General features: G+C 49.5%; 1 protein-coding gene across 1 annotated transcript in view; it reads left to right on the top strand.

The window, feature by feature from the left end:
- The window catches only part of ARHGAP19 (Rho GTPase activating protein 19), a 119,637-nt gene that overhangs the window by 92,365 nt on the left and 7,140 nt on the right, over positions 1 to 20,132 (top strand). Inside the window, exons 8-12 of the mRNA XM_075348379.1 lie at positions 5,637 to 5,702; positions 7,270 to 7,476; positions 13,340 to 13,423; positions 19,273 to 19,368; positions 19,812 to 19,889. Coding sequence (XP_075204494.1) covers positions 5,637 to 5,702; positions 7,270 to 7,476; positions 13,340 to 13,423; positions 19,273 to 19,368; positions 19,812 to 19,889 — 531 coding nt within the window. The remainder of the gene's footprint in view (positions 1 to 5,636; positions 5,703 to 7,269; positions 7,477 to 13,339; positions 13,424 to 19,272; positions 19,369 to 19,811; positions 19,890 to 20,132) is intronic.

The raw sequence follows: 20,132 nt of genomic DNA, 5'->3' as shown, positions 1-20,132 counted from the left end.
CAATTCGGTGGCAGTCCGCAGGGCCATGTGGCTACGCGAATGGAAGGCAGACTCTGCTTCCAAGAAGTTCTTGACCGGTTTGCCTTTTTCTGGCGACCGATTGTTTGGCGAGCAATTGGATGAAATTATTAAGCAATCCAAGGGAAAGGACTCGTCCTTACCCCAATCCAAGCCAAAAAGACCTCAGCAACGGAAAATTCAGGCGAGGTTTCGGTCCTTTCGGCCCTCAGCCAGATCCCAATCATCCTCGTCCAACAGGCCGCAGAAGAGCCAGAGGAACTCTTCTGCATGGCGGTCTAAGTCACGTCCTCCAAAGACCGCCGGAGGCACCGTCTCTAAGGCGGCCTCCTCATGACTTTCGGCCTCCACAAACCGCATCCTCGGTCGGTGGCAGGCTCTCCCGCTTTGGCGACGCCTGGTGGCCACATGTCCAAGACCGATGGGTGAGAGACATTCTGTCTCACGGTTACAGGATAGAGTTCTGCTCTCGTCCTCCGACTCGTTTCTTCAGAACATCTCCGCCCCCCGAGCGAGCCGATGCACTTGCTCAGGCGGTGGACACTCTGAAGACAGCAGGAGTTGTGATCCCCGTTCCCCTTCAGGAACGTGGTCGCGGTTTTTACTCCAACCTGTTCATGGTGCCAAAAAAGGACGGATCATTCCGTCCCGTTTTGGACCTCAAACTGCTCAAGACATGTGAGAACCAGACTGTTTCGCATGGAATCCCTCCGCTCTGTCATCGCTTCGATGTCACAAGGAGACTTCCTAGCATCAATCGACATCAGGGATGCCTATCTCCATGTGCCGATCGCACCAGAGCATCAACGCTTCCTGCGTTTCGCCATTGGGGACGAACACCTTCAGTTTGTGGCACTGCCTTTCGGCCTGACGACAGCCCCACGGGTCTTCACCAAGGTCATGGCATCCGTTGTGGCAGTCCTACACTCTCAGGGCCACTCGGTGATCCCTTACTTAGACGATCTCCTGGTCAAGGCACCCTCCCGGGTGGCATGTCAACACAGCCTGGCCGTTGCTCTGGAGACTCTCCAGAGGTTCGGGTGGATCATCAATTTCCCAAAGTCAAAATTGACTCCGGCCCAATCACTGACTTACCTCGGGATGGAGTTTCATACTCTCTCAGCGATAGTCAAGCTTCCGCTGGACAAACAGCGTTCGCTGCAAGCTGGGGTGCACTCTCTCCTTCGGGCCCAGTCACACCCCTTGAGGCGCCTCATGCACTTCCTGGGGAAGATGGTGGCAGCGATGGAGGCAGTCCCCTTTGCGCAGTTTCATCTGCGTCCACTCCAATGGGACATTCTCCGCAAATGGGACAGGAGGTCGACGTCCCTAGACAGGAACGTCTCCCTTTCTCTGGCAGCCAAAACCTCTCTTCAGTGGTGGCTTCTTCCCACTTCTCTGTCGAAGGGAAAATCCTTCCTGCCCCCATCCTGGGCTGTGGTCACGACGGACGCGAGTCTGTCAGGGTGGGGAGCGGTTTTTCTCCACCACAGGGCTCAGGGAACCTGGACTCCGACAGAGTCCGCCCTTTAGATCAAGGTTCTGGAGATAAGGGCAGTGTACCTAGCCCTAAAGGCGTTCCATCGGTGGCTGGAGGGCAGGCAGATCCGCATACAGTCGGACAACGCAACGGCGGTCGCATACATCAACCACCAGGGCGGCACGCGCAGCCGCCAAGCCTTCCAAGAAGTTCGGCGGATTCTGCTGTGGGCGGAGACCACAGCCTCCACCATCTCCGCAGTTCACATCCCGGGCGTAGAAAACTGGGAAGCAGACTTTCTCAGTCGCCAGGGCATGGACGCAGGGGAATGGTCTCTTCACCCGGACGTGTTTCAAGAGATCTGTTGTCGCTGGGGGACGCCGGACGTCGACCTCATGGCGTCTCGGCACAACAACAAAGTCCCGGCATTCATGGCACGGTCTCAAGATCACAGAACTCTGGCGGCGGACGCATTAGTTCAGGATTGGTCGCAGTTTCGACTGCCTTATGTATTTCCTCCTCTGGCAATGCTGCCCAGAGTGTTACGCAAGATCAAGTCCGACTGCCGCCGCGCCATTCTCGTCGCTCCAGACTGGCCGAGGAGGTCGTGGTACCCGGATCTGTGGCACCTAACGGTGGGTCAACCGTGGGCACTCCCAGACCGACCAGACTTGCTGTCTCAAGGGCCATTTTTCCATCTGAATTCTGCGGCCCTCAACCTGACTGTGTGGCCATGGAGTCCTGGCTACTAGCGTCCTCAGGCTTATCTCAAGATGTCATTGCCACTATGAGACAGGCCAGGAAACCAACGTCCGCCAAGATCTATCATAGGACTTGGAGGATCTTCTTATCCTGGTGCTCTGATCAGGGTTTTACTCCCTGGCCGTTTGCCTTACCCACTTTTCTTTCTTTCCTTCAATCCGGAATGGACAAGGGGTTGTCTCTCGGCTCTCTCAAGGGACAAGTATCGGCGCTATCCGTATTTTTTTAAAAGCGTCTAGCCAGGCTTCCGCAGGTCCGCATGTTCCTGCAGGGAGTTTGCCACATAGTCCCACCTTACAAGAGGCCGCTGGAACCATGGGATCTTAACAGAGTGCTAAAGGCTCTTCAGAAACCACCTTTCGAGCCACTGCGGGATGTCTCCCTTTCACGTCTTTCGCAGAAGGTGGTCTTTCTAGTGGCAGTCACATCGCTCCGTAGAGTGTCGGAGTTGGCAGCGCTGTCATGCAAAGCCACATTCCTGGTTTTTCACCAGGATAAGGTGGTTCTGCGTCCGGTCCCGGAATTTCTCCCTAAGGTGGTATCCCCTTTTCATCTCAATCAGGATATCTCCTTACCTTCTTTTTGTCCTCATCCAGTTCACCAATGTGAAAAGGAGTTGCATTTGTTAGATCTAGTGAGAGCACTCCGGCTCTACATTTCTCGCACGGCGCCCCTGCGCCGTTCTGATGCGCTCTTTGTCCTTGTCGCTGGCCAGCGTAAGGGGTCGCAGGCTTCCAAGTCAACCTTGGCTCGGTGGATCAAGGAACCGATTCTTGAAGCCTACCGGTCTTCTGGGCTTCCGATTCCTGCAGGGCTGAAAGCCCATTCTACTAGAGCCGTGGGTGCATCCTGGGCATTGCGGCACCAGGCTACGGCTCAGCAGGTGTGTCAGGCGGCTACCTGGTCTAGTCTGCACACTTTCACGAAACACTATCAGGTGCATACCTATGCTTCGGCAGATGCCAGCCTAGGTAGGCGAGTCCTTCAGGCGGCGGTTGCCCACCTGTAAGAGGGGGCCGTTTCGGCTCTTTTTATCGAGGTATTCTTTTACCCACCCAGGGACTGCTTTTGGACGTCCCAATTGTCTGGGTCTCCCAATGGAGCGACAAAGAAGGGAATTTTGTTTACTTACCGTAAATTCCTTTTCTTCTAGCTCCTATTGGGAGACCCAGCACCCGCCCCTGTTCCCTTTGGGCTGTTGTTCTTTTGTGTACACATGTTGTTCATGTTGAATTGTTCTTTTGGTTCATGGTTTCAGTTCTCCGAACATCCTTCGGATTGAATTTACCTTAGACCAATTTATAACTTTCCTCCTTCCTGCTTTTGCACCAAAACTGAGGAGCTCGTGATGCACGGGAGGGTGTATAGGCAGAGGGGAGGGCTTACACTTTTTAAAGTGTAATACTTTGTGTGGCCTCCGGAGGCAGAAGCTATACACCCAATTGTCTGGGTCTCCCAATAGGACCTAGAAGAAAAGGAATTTACGGTAAGTAAACAAAATTCCCTTCTTTGCACAAAATTCATTAGCACTACAGCTATTTTTGGTTTTAGGTGCTTGAATGTGCAAGTGCAGGGGGGAAAAAAAGTTTTAGGAGCATTTTTGCATAATCGAGGTGCCCACTCCATGATCACCGCAGCAGGCACTTCTTCTAAAGACCCTATAAATTGGCTCTGTCACCAGATTTCACATTGCAAACTGCATATAGTATGAATCTTATACATGATGAGGCTGGTGTATTTGGTATGAAAATGCATGTCAGGCTGGCTGTACAATCCTAATAATAAAAATAGCATTTTAGGAGTTATTCAGTCTCCGGCCACCCAGCTTGACTGACAGCTGCAGCTTGTACTGGTCAGTGTGAGCTCTCAGTAGGGAGGAGGGACACTGAGGCTCTGTCCATCAGGCTAGCAAGGTGTTGTTCAGCAGCATTGAGGAGGATTGACACTGAGGATCTGTCCGTCAGGCTAGGAGGGTGTTGTTCTGCAGCAGGGAGGAGAGGCACTGAGGCTCTGTCCGTCAGGCTAGGAGGGTGTTGTGATGCAGCAGGGAGGAGAGGCACTGAGGCTCTGTCCATCAGGCTAGGAGGGTGTTGTTCTGCAGCAGGGAGGAGAGGCACTGAGGCTCTGTCCATCAGGCTAGGAGGGTGTTGTTCTGCAGCAGGGAGGAGGGGCACTGAGGCTCTGTCCATCAGGCTAGGAGGGTGTTGTACAGCAGCATGGAGGAGGGGCACTGAGGCTCTGTCCGTCAGGCTAGGAGGGTGTTGTTCTGCAGCAGGGAGGAGAGGCACTGAGGCTCTGTCCGTCAGGCTAGGAGGGTATTGTGATGCAGCAGGGAGGAGAGGCACTGAGGCTCTGTCCATCAGGCTAGGAGGGTGTTGTTCTGCAGCAGGGAGGAGAGGCACTGAGGCTCTGTCCATCAGGCTAGGAGGGTGTTGTTCTGCAGCAGGGAGGAGAGGCACTGAGGCTCTGTCCGTCAGGCTAGGAGGGTGTTGTACAGCAGCATGGAGGAGGGGCACTGAGGCTCTGTCCATCAGGCTAGGAGGGTGTTGTACAGCAGCATGGAGGAGGGGCACTGAGGCTCTGTCCGTCAGGCTAGGAGGGTGTTCTGCAGCAGGGAGGAGAGGCACTGAGGCTCTGTCCGTCAGGCTAGGAGGGTGTTGTGATGCAGCAGAAAAGGTCCTGCAGCACCGCCAGTTACCTGCGGTATCGCCAGCGTCCAGGTGTAGGGCTGGAAGGAACCACGTGTCCAGAAGCGGGGTGCTCGTCAGACTACGCAGTCCTTAGGCAAGTAGATGAAGAAAATGAAAGACCTGCACTCCGTCCGCTGTCCTGGATAACTTTATTCACATAAGTGCAGGGTAAAAGGCTGAAGGTGCACTGTGAGCTGCTCCTCAAAGAGGGACGACGGCCGTTTCGCCTACTGATTAGGCTTCCACGGGTCCACCCGTGGTGGACAGCTGTCCTTTAATTCATACGTTTCCAGGCGGTAGACTTCTACATTCTGCTTTTCCTCCGTTTTAAGAAGAGACCCATAACCCAAAACCTGTTTTATATGGAAATCGCTGTAATCCCCAGAGATTGGGGTGGGTTGGGATTGGAGGGAGAGTAGGGAAATGAACGTTTAATATCGTTCCCAATATGAGTCCTGGAAAGTCGTCGGCTTGTTCTTATACAGTGTAACTGTAGCCGCTGATATAACTGAGCGCTTAATTGTATATTGGGTATAACGCAGCCGCTGACGTCCCACTCCTCTCTTGTGAATACATTTGCCTAATGTGAGCTAATTGCATACTTGTACAAATGAAAATTGTTTACAATTAAATGTTTCACCATCTGTCCCGACAATCTTTTTATCAATGCCGTCCTTTCCTCATAGGCACCTGCTTATATACGGGAATATGCCCGGCTGCACTTCAGCGGAAGCAAAACCCCCACCTCCAAGGTAATAATGTAACTTGGTGAATTGTGCGCAAGACATTGTCTAGGGCTATCACTGTAATAGAAATGTTAATCTCCACAACACAAACTGCACACATTACTAAATGGATCTCAGACCTGCTGAGGATGTGGTATTTCCTTCCATAATCCTTCATGAGTGTTAGAATCCGTCTCTGCGCACATATCCTGATTAACATCTCCTCAGTGTCCTTCCTCCCTGCTGCTGAGATCTCTGTGCAAGCTGCAGCTTTCAGGCTGGGTTGGCAGAGATTAACATTGCCTCAGTGGCCCTCCACCCTGGTGAGATCTCAGTACAAGCTGCATCTCTTCGCTGGGTGAGTAAAGACTGATTACATCTGTGTTCCTCCTCCCTGCTGAGATCTCAGTACAAGCTGCAACTCTCAGGCTGGAGGACAGAGACTGATTTACATCTCCTCAGTGTCCTTCCTCCCTGCTGAGATGTTAGTACAAGCTGCAGGTCTCAGGCTGGAGGACAGAGACTGATTACATCTCCTCAGTGTCCTTCCTCCCTGCTGAGATCTCAGTACAAGCTGCAGCTCTCTGGTTTTGTGGGCAGAGACTGATTTTACACCTAAACCTATGAACTCTCACTCTATAGCTGGACTCCTAAAATGCTTATTTTAATATCCAGATTATAACTGCATTCTAACATGGGTTTTTCCATAGTAAATGCATCAGGCTCATCAGGTCTAAGAGCTCTATTTAATAGCGGCAGCTTTCAAGGAGCGCAGGGGCAGTGGACCTGGGGAGATCCAGCATCAGAGCAGCCCTTACAAGTGTTCTAGGAAGGAGCTTGTAAGCGTAGTGCTCCTTGTCTAGGAGGCGTGAGGAGCTCAGCACTACCTGGAAGCTGCACGGACGTTCACTGGATAATAGCCGGCTCATAGTGTTGGGCTTTGTTTTTTGTTTTTTTGTTTTTTTTATTTTATGGCTTGCATTCGCTCTCATGTCTCATTTAGAGATGCGTTTGCTGAGAATCGGCAGAGCCTGTGCGACATATAAAAGTGCCAGTCGGGCAATTCGGCAGCTGGATCCAGCCCAAAGATTTCCATATGTTACATCATCAGCTAATGAAATATATATTTATTAATTTAATATATATATCCAAGCTGATTAGCTTCAGGAAGAAAATGGTAACATGAACAGCTCGCTGTAGGGGCGGCCATGATTAATATTCATGCACACAGTAGGACACGGCTGAGACTGGAATAGCCATCTCTCCGCACAGGGCATGGCCTGTTCTGCTCCGCTACTTTACTAGTCCGGACCTCCTATGGCCAGAGCGGTCGGTTATTCCTGTCTTGGCCATAAATGACTAAGATTGGAATAACCCTTTAAATTCTCCTTGCGGGCAGCATGCTGGTCCTGTAGTCTGTAACTGCAGGGCTCCCCCTAGTGGTGGCCGTAGACAGGAGGTTGTAAGTTAACTTTTGTGGCGCTCTAGATCTGAAAAAACGGTATTCGGACGATTAATTAAACATATTTTTAAGTATTGTGCACCGATTTGGAGATGCTGTTGTTGACTCCTTCCCTCCGTCTTGTTCCCGCAGGACGACCTGGAGCTTCTATCTTCTCAAACCCACAACGAATTTAAGTTTCTAAAAAGCCAGAAAAGAAGTCGGCTGGTATCCTCGCCCTCCTCCTCCACGTCTCAGCAGGAGCTGACGCAGCGCCGCACCGAGGAAGCGCTGAGAGAGTTGTTTCAACACGTCCACCATATGCCAGATTCTGCCAAGAAGAAGAAGCTGATCCGACAGGTGCGGCCCCATGTGTACGGGAGCGCTTATCAATCTGGAAGACTTGTGCCTGACACGCGACAGCGGCCACCAATCACTGCACTGTCCACTGTCTCCGCACCGCCCGCGACTGCCGCTTTCCATGTGGCGGATGACTGTCATGTCCAGTATTTAATGGAAGAAAACACTGTAGTGCGTCAAATGTCAAGATACAGTAATTTACAAGCCACTTCATCTTGACATTTGATGCGCCATGGTATTTTCTTCCATTGATTTAATCTTCTACCATTGAGCACCCACTCCGGCATACAGTCAGTGCCTGCCATATCATCCTTATATGTTGAGGATTTACACACCATGCAAATAGGCAGCAACGGGGTGCATTAAGTAATGAGACATATCATTAACAATGCCCTTACATTACATTACCTTACAGCGATTTATGGCACCTCACAAGTTTCTGAAGAGTTTCTAACAAAGCCCATTAAAGAAGCAAAATAGTCATTTGAGATTCATTTTAAATCTGGAACAAGTGATGAAAAGTAGTTTTTTTAAAAAAATAGAGATATATATGTATATATCTGTATTTGTGTATGTATGTATGTATGTATGTATGTATGTGTATATGTATAAATATATAATATATGTGTGTGTGAATATATATAATATAATGTACATATGCAGATAGATATACACTGAGAACCGGTGCAGCGTGAAGGTGAACGGAAAGAGGACGGCTTTCTTCCGACAGGGCCGTGGGGTCAGACAGGGCTGCAGCCTGAGTCCAACTCTATTCAACATCTATATAAATGGACTAGCAACAGCTCTAGAGTCCTCCCCCACTCCAGGCCTCAGTCTGCATGACCGAGAGGTGAAGTTCCTGCTGTACGCAGACGACCTCCTGCTACTCTCCCCAACTGAAAGAGGCCTCCAAGATAGCCTGGCAGTGCTGGAAACATTCAGCACCACATGGGCGCTTCCCATCAACCAAAAGAAGACCAAAGTCATGGTGTTTCAGAAGAGGAACCAGAACAAAATAAACACTCCCTCCTTCACATTAAATGGCTCCACGCTGGAGAACACCAGCAGCTACACCTACCTCGGTCTGGAGCTAAGCAATAACGGGAGCCTCAAGCAAGCAGCAGAAGCCCTGAAAGGAAAAGCGTGCAGAACCTTCTATGCCATCAGAAGACAACTGTACCACCTCAAACCACCTGTGAGAGTCTGGCTCAAGATATTTGACAGCGTCATCACCCCTATACTGCTATATGGCAGCGAGGTATGGGGCCCAGTGACCTACCCAGACCACACAAAGTGGGATTCCATCCCTACCGAAGTCTTCCACATGGAGTTCTGCAAATATCTCCTCCAAGTCCATCGCAGCACCTCAAACATAGCCTGTAGGGCAGAGCTGGGCCGATTCCCCTTATGGTTCACTATACACAAGAGGGCGCTATCACACCAGGCACACACACAGAACAGCAACCCCAGCTCCTACCATCATAAAGCCCTGCTGAGCCGGAGCCCAGAGCAAGCCAGGAACCCCGGCAGCCAGTCCAGCCAAAGTCAGCAACACCCCCTGACAAAAGCCCAAATAAAAGATCTCAGAGAGCTGCAAGATGCAATACATAGAGGACTGGAAGAGTGAATTAGAGAACTCCCAGAAACTCACCATCTACCGGTCACTGCGGAGGGACTACACTCTGGCCCCATATCTGGAAAGGCTACGCCACCCCAAAGACAGGCAGACCCTGAGCCTGTACAGACTGAGTGCCCACAGCCTAGAGGTGGAAACAGGGCGGCACCGACAGACATACAAGCCGCGAGAGAACAGACTGTGCCAGCACTGCCAGCAGGGGGCTCTGGAGGACGAGACGCATTTCCTACTGCACTGTGACAAATACTCAGCAGTGAGGGGCTCCCACTTCCAGAAATTTACCACCCATAGCCCGGGCTTTCCATCCATGGATGAGGACATGAAACTCCGCTTCCTGGGGGAAGAGGAATCAATGGTGGAGATCGCCGCCCAATATGTCACCACATGTCATAAGCTGAGGGGAACCTAAGACCCCTAAATGGACTGTCAGAGCCCAAATTGTGCCCCCCAACTCCCCATAACCCCACCACACTTACTGTATTTCTCTTGCTTTGGCAACACTAATTGTATTTTGGTCCTGCCAATAAAGCATATTTGAATTTGAATTTGATATAGATGTATGTAATATATATATATATATATATATATATATATATGTATGTGTGTGTGTGTCTCTCCTTCTCTCTATCTCTCTCTCTAGCTCTCTCTATCTCTCTAGCTCTCTCTAGCTCTCTCTATCTCTCTAGCTCTCTCTAATTCAAATTCAAATATGCTTTATTGGCAGGACCAAAATACAATTAGTGTTGCCAAAGCAGGAGAAATACAGTAAGTGTGGTGGGAGGGGATCAGGGTTATGGGGAGTTGGGGGGCACAATTTGGGCTCTGACAGTCCATTTAGGGGTCTTAGGTTCCCCTCAGCTTATGACAGCTCTCTAGCTCTCTAGCTCTAGCTCTCTCTAGCTCTAGCTCTCTCTAGCTCTAGCTCTCTCTAGCTCTAGCTCTCTCTAGCTCTCTCTCTAGCTCTCTCTAGCTCTAGCTCTCTCTAGCTCTAGCTCTCTCTAGCTCTCTCTCTCTCTAGCTCTCTCTCTAGCTCTCTCTAGCTCTCTCTCTAGCTCTCTCTAGCTCTCTCTATCTCTCTCTAGCTCTCTCTATCTCTCTCTAGCTCTCTCTCTAGCTCTCTCTCTAGCTCTCTCTAGCTCTCTCTCTAGCTCTCTCTCTAGCTCTAGCTCTCTCTAGCTCTCTAGCTCTCTCTAGCTCTCTCTATCTCTCTCTAGCTCTAGCTCGCTCTAGCTCTCTCTAGCTCTCTCTCTAGCTCTCTCTAGCTCTAGCTCTCTCTAGCGCTCTCTCTCTCTCTAGCTCTCTCTAGCTCTCTCTCTAGCTCTCTCTAGCTCTCTAGCTCTCTCTCTAGCTCTCTCTAGCTCTCTAGCTCTCTCTCTAGCTCTCTCTCTAGCTCTCTCTCTAGCTCTCTCTCTAGCTCTCTCTCTAGCTCTCTCTAGCTCTCTAGCTCTCTCTAGCTCTTTCTAGCTCTAGCTCTCTCTAGCTCTAGCTCTCTCTAGCTCTCTCTAGCTCTCTCTAGCTCTCTCTAGCTCTAGCTCGCTCTAGCTCTCTCTAGCTCTCTCTAGCTCTCTCTAGCTCTAGCTCTCTCTAGCTCTCTCTAGCTCTAGCTCTCTCTAGCTCTCTCTAGCTCTCTCTCTAGCTCTCTCTAGCTCTCTCTAGCTCTCTCTAGCTCTCTAGCTCTCTCTAGCTCTCTCTAGCTCTCTCTCTAGCTCTCTCTCTAGCTCTCTCTCTAGCTCTCTCTCTAGCTCTCGCGCGCGCGCTCTCTGTAGCGCTCTCTCTCGCTCGCGCGCGCTCTCTCTCTGTAGCGCTCTCTCTGTAGCGCTCTCTGTAGCGCTCTCTGTAGCGCTCTCTGTAGCGCTCTCTGTAGCGCTCTCTGTAGCGCTCTCTGTAGCGCTCTCTGTAGCGCTCTCTAGCTCTCTCTCTAGCTCTCTCTCTAGCTCTCTCTAGCTCTCTCTAGCTCTCTCTAGCTCTCTCTCTAGCTCTCTCTCTAGCTCTCTCTCTAGCTCTCTCTCTAGCTCTCTCTAGCTCTCTAGCTCTCTCTCTAGCTCTCTCTAGCTCTCTAGCTCTCTCTAGCTCTCTCTCTAGCTCTCTCTAGCTCTCTCTCTAGCTCTCTCTAGCTCTCTCTCTAGCTCTCTCTCTAGCTCTCTCTCTAGCTCTCTCTCTAGCTCTCTAGCTCTCTCTCTAGCTCTCTCTAGCTCTCTCTAGCTCTCTAGCTCTCTCTCTAGCTCTCTAGCTCTCTCTCTAGCTCTCTCTCTAGCTCTCTCTCTAGCTCTCTCTCTCTAGCGCTCTCTCTCTAGCGCTCTCTCTCTCTCTCTCTCTATCAAATTCAAATATGCTTTATTGGCAGGACCAAAATACAATTAGTGTTGCCAAAGCAGGAGAAATACAGTAAGTGTGGTGGGAGGGGATCAGGGTTATGGGGAGTTGGGGGCACAATTTGGGCTCTGAAAGTCCATTTAGGGGTCTTAGGTTCTCCTCAGCTTATGACATGTGGTGACATATTCGGCGGCGATCGCCACCATTGATTACTCTTCCCCCAGTAGGATGCGGAGTTTCATGTCCTCGTCCATGGATGGAAAGCCCGGGGTATGGGTGGTAAATTTCTGGAAGTGGGAGCCCCTCACTGCTGAGTATTTGTCACAGTGCAGCAGGAAATGCGTCTCGTCCTCCAGAGCCCCCTGCTGGCAGTGCTGGCACAGTCTGTTCTCCCGCGGCTTGTATGTCTGTCGGTGCCGCCCTGTTTCCACCTCTAGGCTGTGGGCACTCAGTCTGTACAGGCTCAGGGTCTGCCTGTCTTTGGGGTGGCGTAACCTTTCCAGATATGGGGCCAGAGTGCAGTCCCTTTGCAGTGACCGGTAGATGGTGAGTTTCTGGGAGTTCTCTAATTCACTCTTCCAGTCCTCTATGTATTGCATCTTGCAGCTCTCAGAGATCTTTTTTATTTGGGCTTTTATCAGGGTGTGTTGCTGACTTTGGCTGCCGCAGTTCTTGGCTTGCTCTGGGCTCCGGCTCAGCAGGGCTTTATGATGGTAGGAGCTAGGGTTGCTGTTCTGTATGTGCGCCTGGTGTGATAGCGCCCTCTTGTGTATAGTGAACCATAAGGGGAATCGGCCCAGCTCTGCCCTACAGGCTATGTTTGAGGTGCTGCAATGGACTTGGAGGAGATATTTGCAGAACTCCAGATGGAAGACTTCGGTTGGGCTGGAATCCCACTTTGTGTGGTCTGGGTAGGTCACTGGGCCCCATACCTCGCTGCCATACAACAGTATAGGGGTGATGATCCCGTCAAATATCTTGAGCCAGACTCTCACAGGTGGTTTGAGGTGGTACAGTTGTCTTCTGATGGCGTAGAAGGTTCTGCATGCTTTTCCTTTCAGGGCTTCTGCTGCTTGCTTGAGGCTCCCGTTATTGCTTAGCTCCAGACCGAGGTAGGTATAGCTGCTGGTCTTCTCCAGCGTGGAGCCATTTAATGTGAAGGAGGGAGTGTTTATTTTGTTCTGGTTCCTCTTCTGAAACACCATGACTTTGGTCTTCTTTTGGTTGATGGGAAGCGCCCATGTGGTGCTGAATGTTTCCAGTACTGCCAGGCTATCTTGGAGGCCTTTCTCGGTTGGGGAGAGCAGCAGGAGGTCGTCTGCGTACAGCAAGATCTTCACCTCTCGGTCATGCAGACTGAGGCCTGGAATGGGGGAGGACTCTAGAGCTGCTGCTAGTCCATTTATATAGATGTTGAATAGAGTTGGACTCAGGCTGCAGCCTCTCTCTCTCTCTCTCTCGCTCTCGCTCTCGCTCTCTCTCGCTCTCTCTCGCTCTCTCTCGCTCTCTCTCGCTCTCTCTCGCTCGCGCTCTCTCTCTCTCGCGCTCTCTCTCTCTCGCGCTCTCTCTCTCTCTCGCGCTCTCTCTCTCTCTCGCGCTCTCTCTCTCTCTCGCGCTCGCTCTCGCGCGCTCGCTCTCGCGCGCTCGCGCTCTCTCTCTCTCTTTTTTACATTCCTTCTGCATAAATTAACAATCAAGATGATCACAATGAAAACTGCTTTTCTCAGTGATATGGCGCCCTCTGCTGGATATATACATTTTAGCATTTTACTATTCATACCATTGGGCTTATTACAGCCCTGCATAAACTACCAACAATAAATCACCATTTGGGTATGTGTATATACGTTAAATATTTGCGTTCATACATTTAGTAACCAGTATTACTTTTCTAATATGAATTTTCTATTTTAGTTTAACAAGCATAATCAAGAAACTCCCGACCTGAGCAGCGGAAAGAAACACGTCCGCTCGCGTTCCTTCAGCGGGATGATCAAGGTAATTAGAGGGGAGTTTAACGCTCTGTGCGCACGCTGCGGTTTTTACTGTGGTTTTGCTGCAGAAAATGTTCATAACCTTGCTGCAGTCCTTCCCTAGCAAAAAAATGCTGTGCGCACAACTGAGTTTTTTTTCACCAACAGGTTTTGCTGCGAAATTTCCGTTGCGGAATTAATGAGCATGTCACTCCTTTTCCGCAGGTACCTGCGGTATTTTACACCATTGACTGTAATGTAATCATGAAATACCGCAGGGAATAACGCAGGTAGCAAATTGTGCGTTTCATTGCGTTATTCCCGCGGTATATCGCGTTTTTCGGGACAGTGTTCATCACTACCCTGCGTTTTGCAAGGAAGTGATGTCACTAGGAGAGGAAGAGGAAATAGAGCAGAGAGAAGAAAATACACACATATCACACTCACACAAACACATACATATATAATGCACAGACGCATAGAAATCAGCAACGTACATTCGGAGGGCTGTTATTTAGCCAGATGCTACTCTCCCTATAAAGTCTATGGGGACCAGAATCGGGCGCGATGGGGTAGGAGCAAGCTCTTCCCACTCACCGGCGGCTGTCACACTGCTGCCGCGGAAGCTTTCATCTTCCGGAGTCGCAGCTCATTAGCCTCATAACATATATACGCCTTCCCTGCTCAACGGCGCCTATGATTGGTTGCAGTCAGACACGCCCCCACACTGGTTGCAGTGTGACAGCTGTCACTCAGTCGCCGGTGGGCGGGTCTATATCCAGGGGTGGGATTCAAATTTTTAACAGGTTCTCTGTAAGCTCCGCCAATTTGAAAACCACACCCATTCTGTAACCACACCCATTTTCACGCACTTTCCTCAACTGAAAAATATAAGTAATTTAAAGTAAAATCTCCTTCCCCCTCCTATATAGTCACTCTCCTGTCCAGCACCAGTTGTTCCAGTCACTGTCAGTCATATTGTATTAAATGATATATTTTTCTACAGTTTTTTTTAAAAATTATTAGTAAAGGAGCCCTGCTAAAATTGGAACGGACGACCTTCCCCATACAGATCTCATCCCATCATGGCCTCTTTTCCCCTGCAGATCCCATCCCATCATGGCACCTTTCCCCTGCAGATCCCATCCCATCATGGCACCTTTCCCCTGCAGATCCCATCCCATCATGGCCTCTTTCCCCCTGCAGATCCCATCCCATTATGGCCTCTTTCCCCCTGCAGATCCCATCCAATTATGACCTCTTTTCCCCTGCAGATCCCATCCAATTATGGCCTCTTTTTCCCCTGCAGATACCATCTCATTATGGCCTCTTTTCCCCCTGCAGATCCCATGCCATTATGGCCTCTTTCCCCCTGCAGATCCCATCCCATTATGGCCTCTTTCCCCCTGCAGATCCCATCCTATATGCTCCTTCTCCCCTGCAGATCCCGTCCCATGTGCTCCTTCTCCCCTGCAGATCCTGTCCCATGTGCTCCTTCTCCCCTGCAGATCCCGTCCCATGTGCTCCTTCTCCCCTGCAGATCCCGTCCCATGTGCTCCTTCTCCCCTGCAGATCCTGTCCCATGTGCTCCTTCTCCCCTGCAGATCCCGTCCCATGTGCTCCTTCTCCCCTGCAGATCCCGTCCCATGTGCTCCTTCTCCCCTGCAGATCCCGTCCCATGTGCTCCTTCTCCCCTGCAGATCCCGTCCCATGTGCTCCTTCTCCCCTGCAGATCCCGTCCCATGTGCTCCTTCTCCCCTGCTGATCCCGTCCCATGTGCTCCTTCTCCCCTGCAGATCCCGTCCCATGTGCTCCTTCTCCCCTGCAGATCCCGTCCCATGTGCTCCTTCTCCCCTGCAGATCCCGTCCCATGTGCTCCTTCTCCCCTGCAGATCCCGTCCCATGTGCTCCTTCTCCCCTGCAGATCCCGTCCCATGTGCTCCTTCTCCCCTGCAGATCCCGTCCCATGTGCTCCTTCTCCCCTGCAGATCCCGTCCCATGTGCTCCTTCTCCCCTGCAGATCCCGTCCCATGTGCTCCTTCTCCCCTGCAGATCCCGTCCCATGTGCTCCTTCTCCCCTGCAGATCCCGTCCCATGTGCTCCTTCTCCCCTGCAGATCCCGTCCCATGTGCTCCTTCTCCCCTGCTGATCCCGTCCCATGTGCTCCTTCTCCCCTGCAGATCCCGTCCCATGTGCTCCTTCTCCCCTGCAGATCCCGTCCCATGTGCTCCTGTGCTCCTTCTCCCCTGCTGATCCCGTCCCATATGGCCCCTCTCGCCATATAGTTCCCATCTCCCTGCTCCCCTGTATCTTCGGCTCTGAGCGCCTACCTTGCTCCAAGCGCCAGCAGGCTCTCCTCTGTCTTCCATCCTCCGCGGCTCGTCTCTGCACGCTGACAGACGGCAGTGGGAGGAGCGACCTCCCCACGCTGCCGTGCCATCTCTGCAGCGTCAGCGCGTCTCTGCACGCCGCGTCAGGGAGCAGACAGGCTCCACTGAACGCGGAGGTGCGGGCATTCATTTGTGCTAGTGTTTTAAAGAGACACTAACACAAATAAATGCAGGGAACCGGATCACCGCAGCTGTTTCTTGCCGGTTCTGGGAACCGGCTGCTATTTTAACAACCGGTTCTCTAGAACCCGACAGAACCGGCTGAATCCCACCCCTGTCTATATCGTACAGTAAAATAAATAAATTTAAAAAAACTGGCGTGCATTCCCCCCCCAATTTTAATACTAGCCAAGGTAAGCTAAGGGCTGGTATTCTCAGGATGGGGAGCCCCACGTTATGGGGAGCCCCAAAGCCTAAAAATATCAGGCAGCAGCCGCCCGGAATTACTACATCCATTAGATGCTACAGTTTCGGGACTCTATACGGCTCATCCCGATTGCCGTGATGCGGTGGCAGTTTGGATAATAAGGAGTTAATGGCAGCCCACAGCTGCCTTGAAGTCCAAGATTAGTAATGGCAGCGTCTATGACACGCCATCTCTAATCTGTAGTGACAGCAAATAAACACAACTCCGAAAAATCCTTTATTTGAAATTAAACACAAAAAACGCCCCCTCTTTCACCACTTCATTAAAATACCCAAATAACCCTCCAGGTCCGGCGTAATCCACACAAGGTCCCACGACGCTTGCGTACTGATCCAGCAGCGTCTGACACAGTGCTCAATGGAGCCTCGTTCAGTGAGCGATGCTACACGGGTAACTCCAGGACATTTCTCACTGTTGGTGATCTCAACACATTACCACTCGCGAGAACTTCACGGCCTCACAAGCGGTAATCGAGTGACGTCACCGACCGGCAGTGACCCTGCGAGAACTTAGACTCAAGGACCCACAGGGTCACTGCTGTATGAGAAATACTGTTGGGGGAGGAAACACATCAGAAATAAAAGTTGTAATATCTATCAACCATCCCTCTATCTATTTATCCAATATCTATCTATCTATTATCTACCTATCTATGAAGAAGGAAATGACAACACACACACATATATTATATTATATATATTTTTTTTTTTTTTCAATGTGCTTTTATTGCATTGAAGGCATAAAAACACAGATACTATCCCTGCAGAAAAAACGCAATAAAATTGCGGTAAAACAGCATGCGGTTTTTGGGTGCGTTTTGCGGTTTTGTTTGTTTTTGTTTTTTTTACCGCAGGTGCGGTAATCTTTCAGAGGGTGAGGAATTTTCTTAAGAAAATTCCATTTTCTAGTGCGCACAGGGCCTTAGGGCGGCTTTGCACGTTGCAACATCGCACGTGCGATGTCTGTGGGGTCAAATCGAAAGTGACGCACATCCGGCGTCACTTTCGACATCGTTGTGTGTAAATGCTAGATGATACGATTAACGAGCGCAAAAGCGTCGTTATCGTATCATCTGTGCAGGCTCCGACATTTCCATAATGCCGGTGCAGCGACAGGTACGATGTTGTTCCTCGTTCCTGCGGCGGCACACATCGCTGTGTATGAAGCCGCAGGAGCGAGGAACATCTCCTTACCTGCCGCCGGCGGCTATACGGAAGGAAGGAGGTGGGCGGGATGTTTACATCCTGCTCATCTCCGCCCCTCCGCCGCTATTGGCCGCCTGCCGTGTGACGTCGCTATGACGCCGCACGACCCGCCCCCTTAGGAAGTAGGCGGGTCGCCGGCCAGAGCAACGGTCGCAGGGCAGGTGAGTGCGTGTGAAGCTCGTGTAGCGATAATTTTCGCAACGCCAGCTATCACACGATATTGTACCGGGTTGGAGACTATCGCGTGCGACATCGCAGCATCGGCTTGCGATGTCTCAATGTGCAAAGCCCACCTTAGGCTATGTTCACAAAGTTCATCTTTTGTAACTACAAATATGCAACGTTTTTGGCCACAAAAAACGCACCCGCAGCAAAAACTCATGCGGTTTTACCGCATTTTACCCAATGTTTTTTTTTTTTTTTTTTTTTTTAAGTTAAATCTATTGACTGGAAGGGCTCAAAAACGCAAAAAGACTTGACATGCTGCATCTTCAAAAACGCAGTCAAGATGCAGCCAAAAAAAATGCCCAGTGTGGACAGCAACATAGAAATCTAATAGACTTTGCTGGGAGAAAAAAATGCATGCATTTAGGGGCATCTTTGTGACCTCAAAAACGCACCAAAAGATACGCAGTGTGAACATAACCTATATCTCCCTGCTGTTATTACACAATGGGGGACAGCAGTGACCCACCTGGGCTAATGCTCGGTACGTCTCCCTGTGAGGACTGGATGAGCATTTAGTCACAGCTCCCCCTAATGTTAGACTATATGTACTACATAAATCAAATAACTGACCAGAACCTCCAAATAGTTAAGCAAGTGTGAACAGGTGCCAGCTGCTATGACTGCATGATACACAAAAGAATACCGTAGCACGCTGTAAGCACTAACATATAGGCAAACATAGAATATTTGAAATCTAAACTGCATTAATGCTATATGGAATATCCTTTGAAAAATGAAGGTACTTAGCGCAAAAATTAGCAAATTCATGTGAACCCATCAACCACAGCAAGGTGACCTTCCTTTGATGGGACCTTAACCTAATATTATGCCTGTCATAGGCTAAAAGCCTCCAAATTTATGGGCAAGTAGGTTCCAGCACTAATTAAAAACACCCGTGTGCTGATGGGACGAGAACAGAAAAAAAGATGTAGTCACCACCTCCAATAATATACTACAGAAAACTGACCTGACCTGCACCTCCACATAGAATAAAGGAATGGCTGAGCATTAGTGACAGCTCCCCCTAATGTCAGACTATATGTACTACAAAAACCTAATCACTGACCAGCACCTCTAAATAGTATATAGGAAGTGTGAACAGGTGCAAGCTGCTATGACTACATGATGCACAAACCAAAGAATTCAGACGCCCCTGTAAGGGCTAAAATATATACAAGACTGTACGTACTATCTTGTGCATCCATACAAAACTTTTTTTTTTTTTTTTATTTATTTTGCGGTGCAATTATTAAAATCCAATGATTTATAATCTCGAATGAGCTGATAAAGAAAATATAGACCCAAAAGAGAGAGAATGAAGTGGACACTACCAGTTTGGGTATTCCAAAAATGTCTGTCTTGGAGCTATCCCTGCAAATGTATCATGCCATCGAAATGCCTACAAATGCCTAAATTTGACTTAGTATTTTTAATTATATATATATATATATATATATATATATATATATATATATATATATATATATGTATGTATATGTATATATATGTATATGTATATATATATATATATATATATATATATATGTGTGTATATATATATATATATATAATTATATGATAATTATATTATAATTTTTTTATTTTTTTTTTACACTACATCCAGCGTAAAGTCTTGGGCGGACAGGCTGTGTCTGAGAAGAAGCGGACAACGCCACTGTCAATGGAAGGATCAAAGCATGTAAAGGAAAATAGTACATATGTAAGTAAAAAAATTAAAATAAACTTTAAACCTGGCATGTCCCCAAACCCTATTAGCCTGCAGATATTGGGTTATTCTGTGGATATAGCTTTCCAGAGTTGCCCGACCAGGCAAGGAAATTAACTTTATTCCTTCCGGCAGCCTCAGGCTTTCAGTCATAGATGGGCGGCCGGAGCTGTGTCAATCATCACTCGGTACATAGTGGCAGCTGTAACTGTGCACCAGCACTGACTGACTGACAGCCGGCTTAACCACATATCCGTGCAACTGTGTAAATCGCAAAAATGCAGTCAGGTGACTGCCCACCCGTATGGGGATCACAGGGAACTCATGATTAGACTGCTGACTGCCAACAGCGTGCTCAAAGACACAGCAGAGGAGTGTTACATTACACTAATGTACTCATTGGTTGTTTTTTGTTTTTTTTTGTTTTTTTTCTCCAGGCTTCCCCGGACTCTCCTGCAGCTTACTTTACAAAAGCCAAATTAAAGCTGTCGGAGTCATCGCACAGTAAGAAAGAGGTGTGTATGTGTGTGTATGTGTGTATGTGTAATTGTAATAGCGCTGGCTCTGCCTTTACCGTAAAATCCACGAGGGCTGGATCTGACCTCCTAGCCTCCTGTATGCACAATGGGACCCGGCGATGTATGATCTCATTGCAGCCGACACCGCAGGCTCCTGTTCTGGATATGGGATCCTAGCAGAAGGCGCTCTGTCTCCTGGTTCATAGATATAGGCTCCGTGCACACAATACATTTTTTGTT

Source organism: Anomaloglossus baeobatrachus, chromosome 5 (genome assembly GCF_048569485.1).
Source record: "Anomaloglossus baeobatrachus isolate aAnoBae1 chromosome 5, aAnoBae1.hap1, whole genome shotgun sequence".
Lineage (NCBI taxonomy): Eukaryota > Metazoa > Chordata > Amphibia > Anura > Aromobatidae > Anomaloglossus > Anomaloglossus baeobatrachus.
Note: the sequence above shows the minus strand (reverse complement) of the source record. Positions and strands in the feature narration are given on the sequence as shown.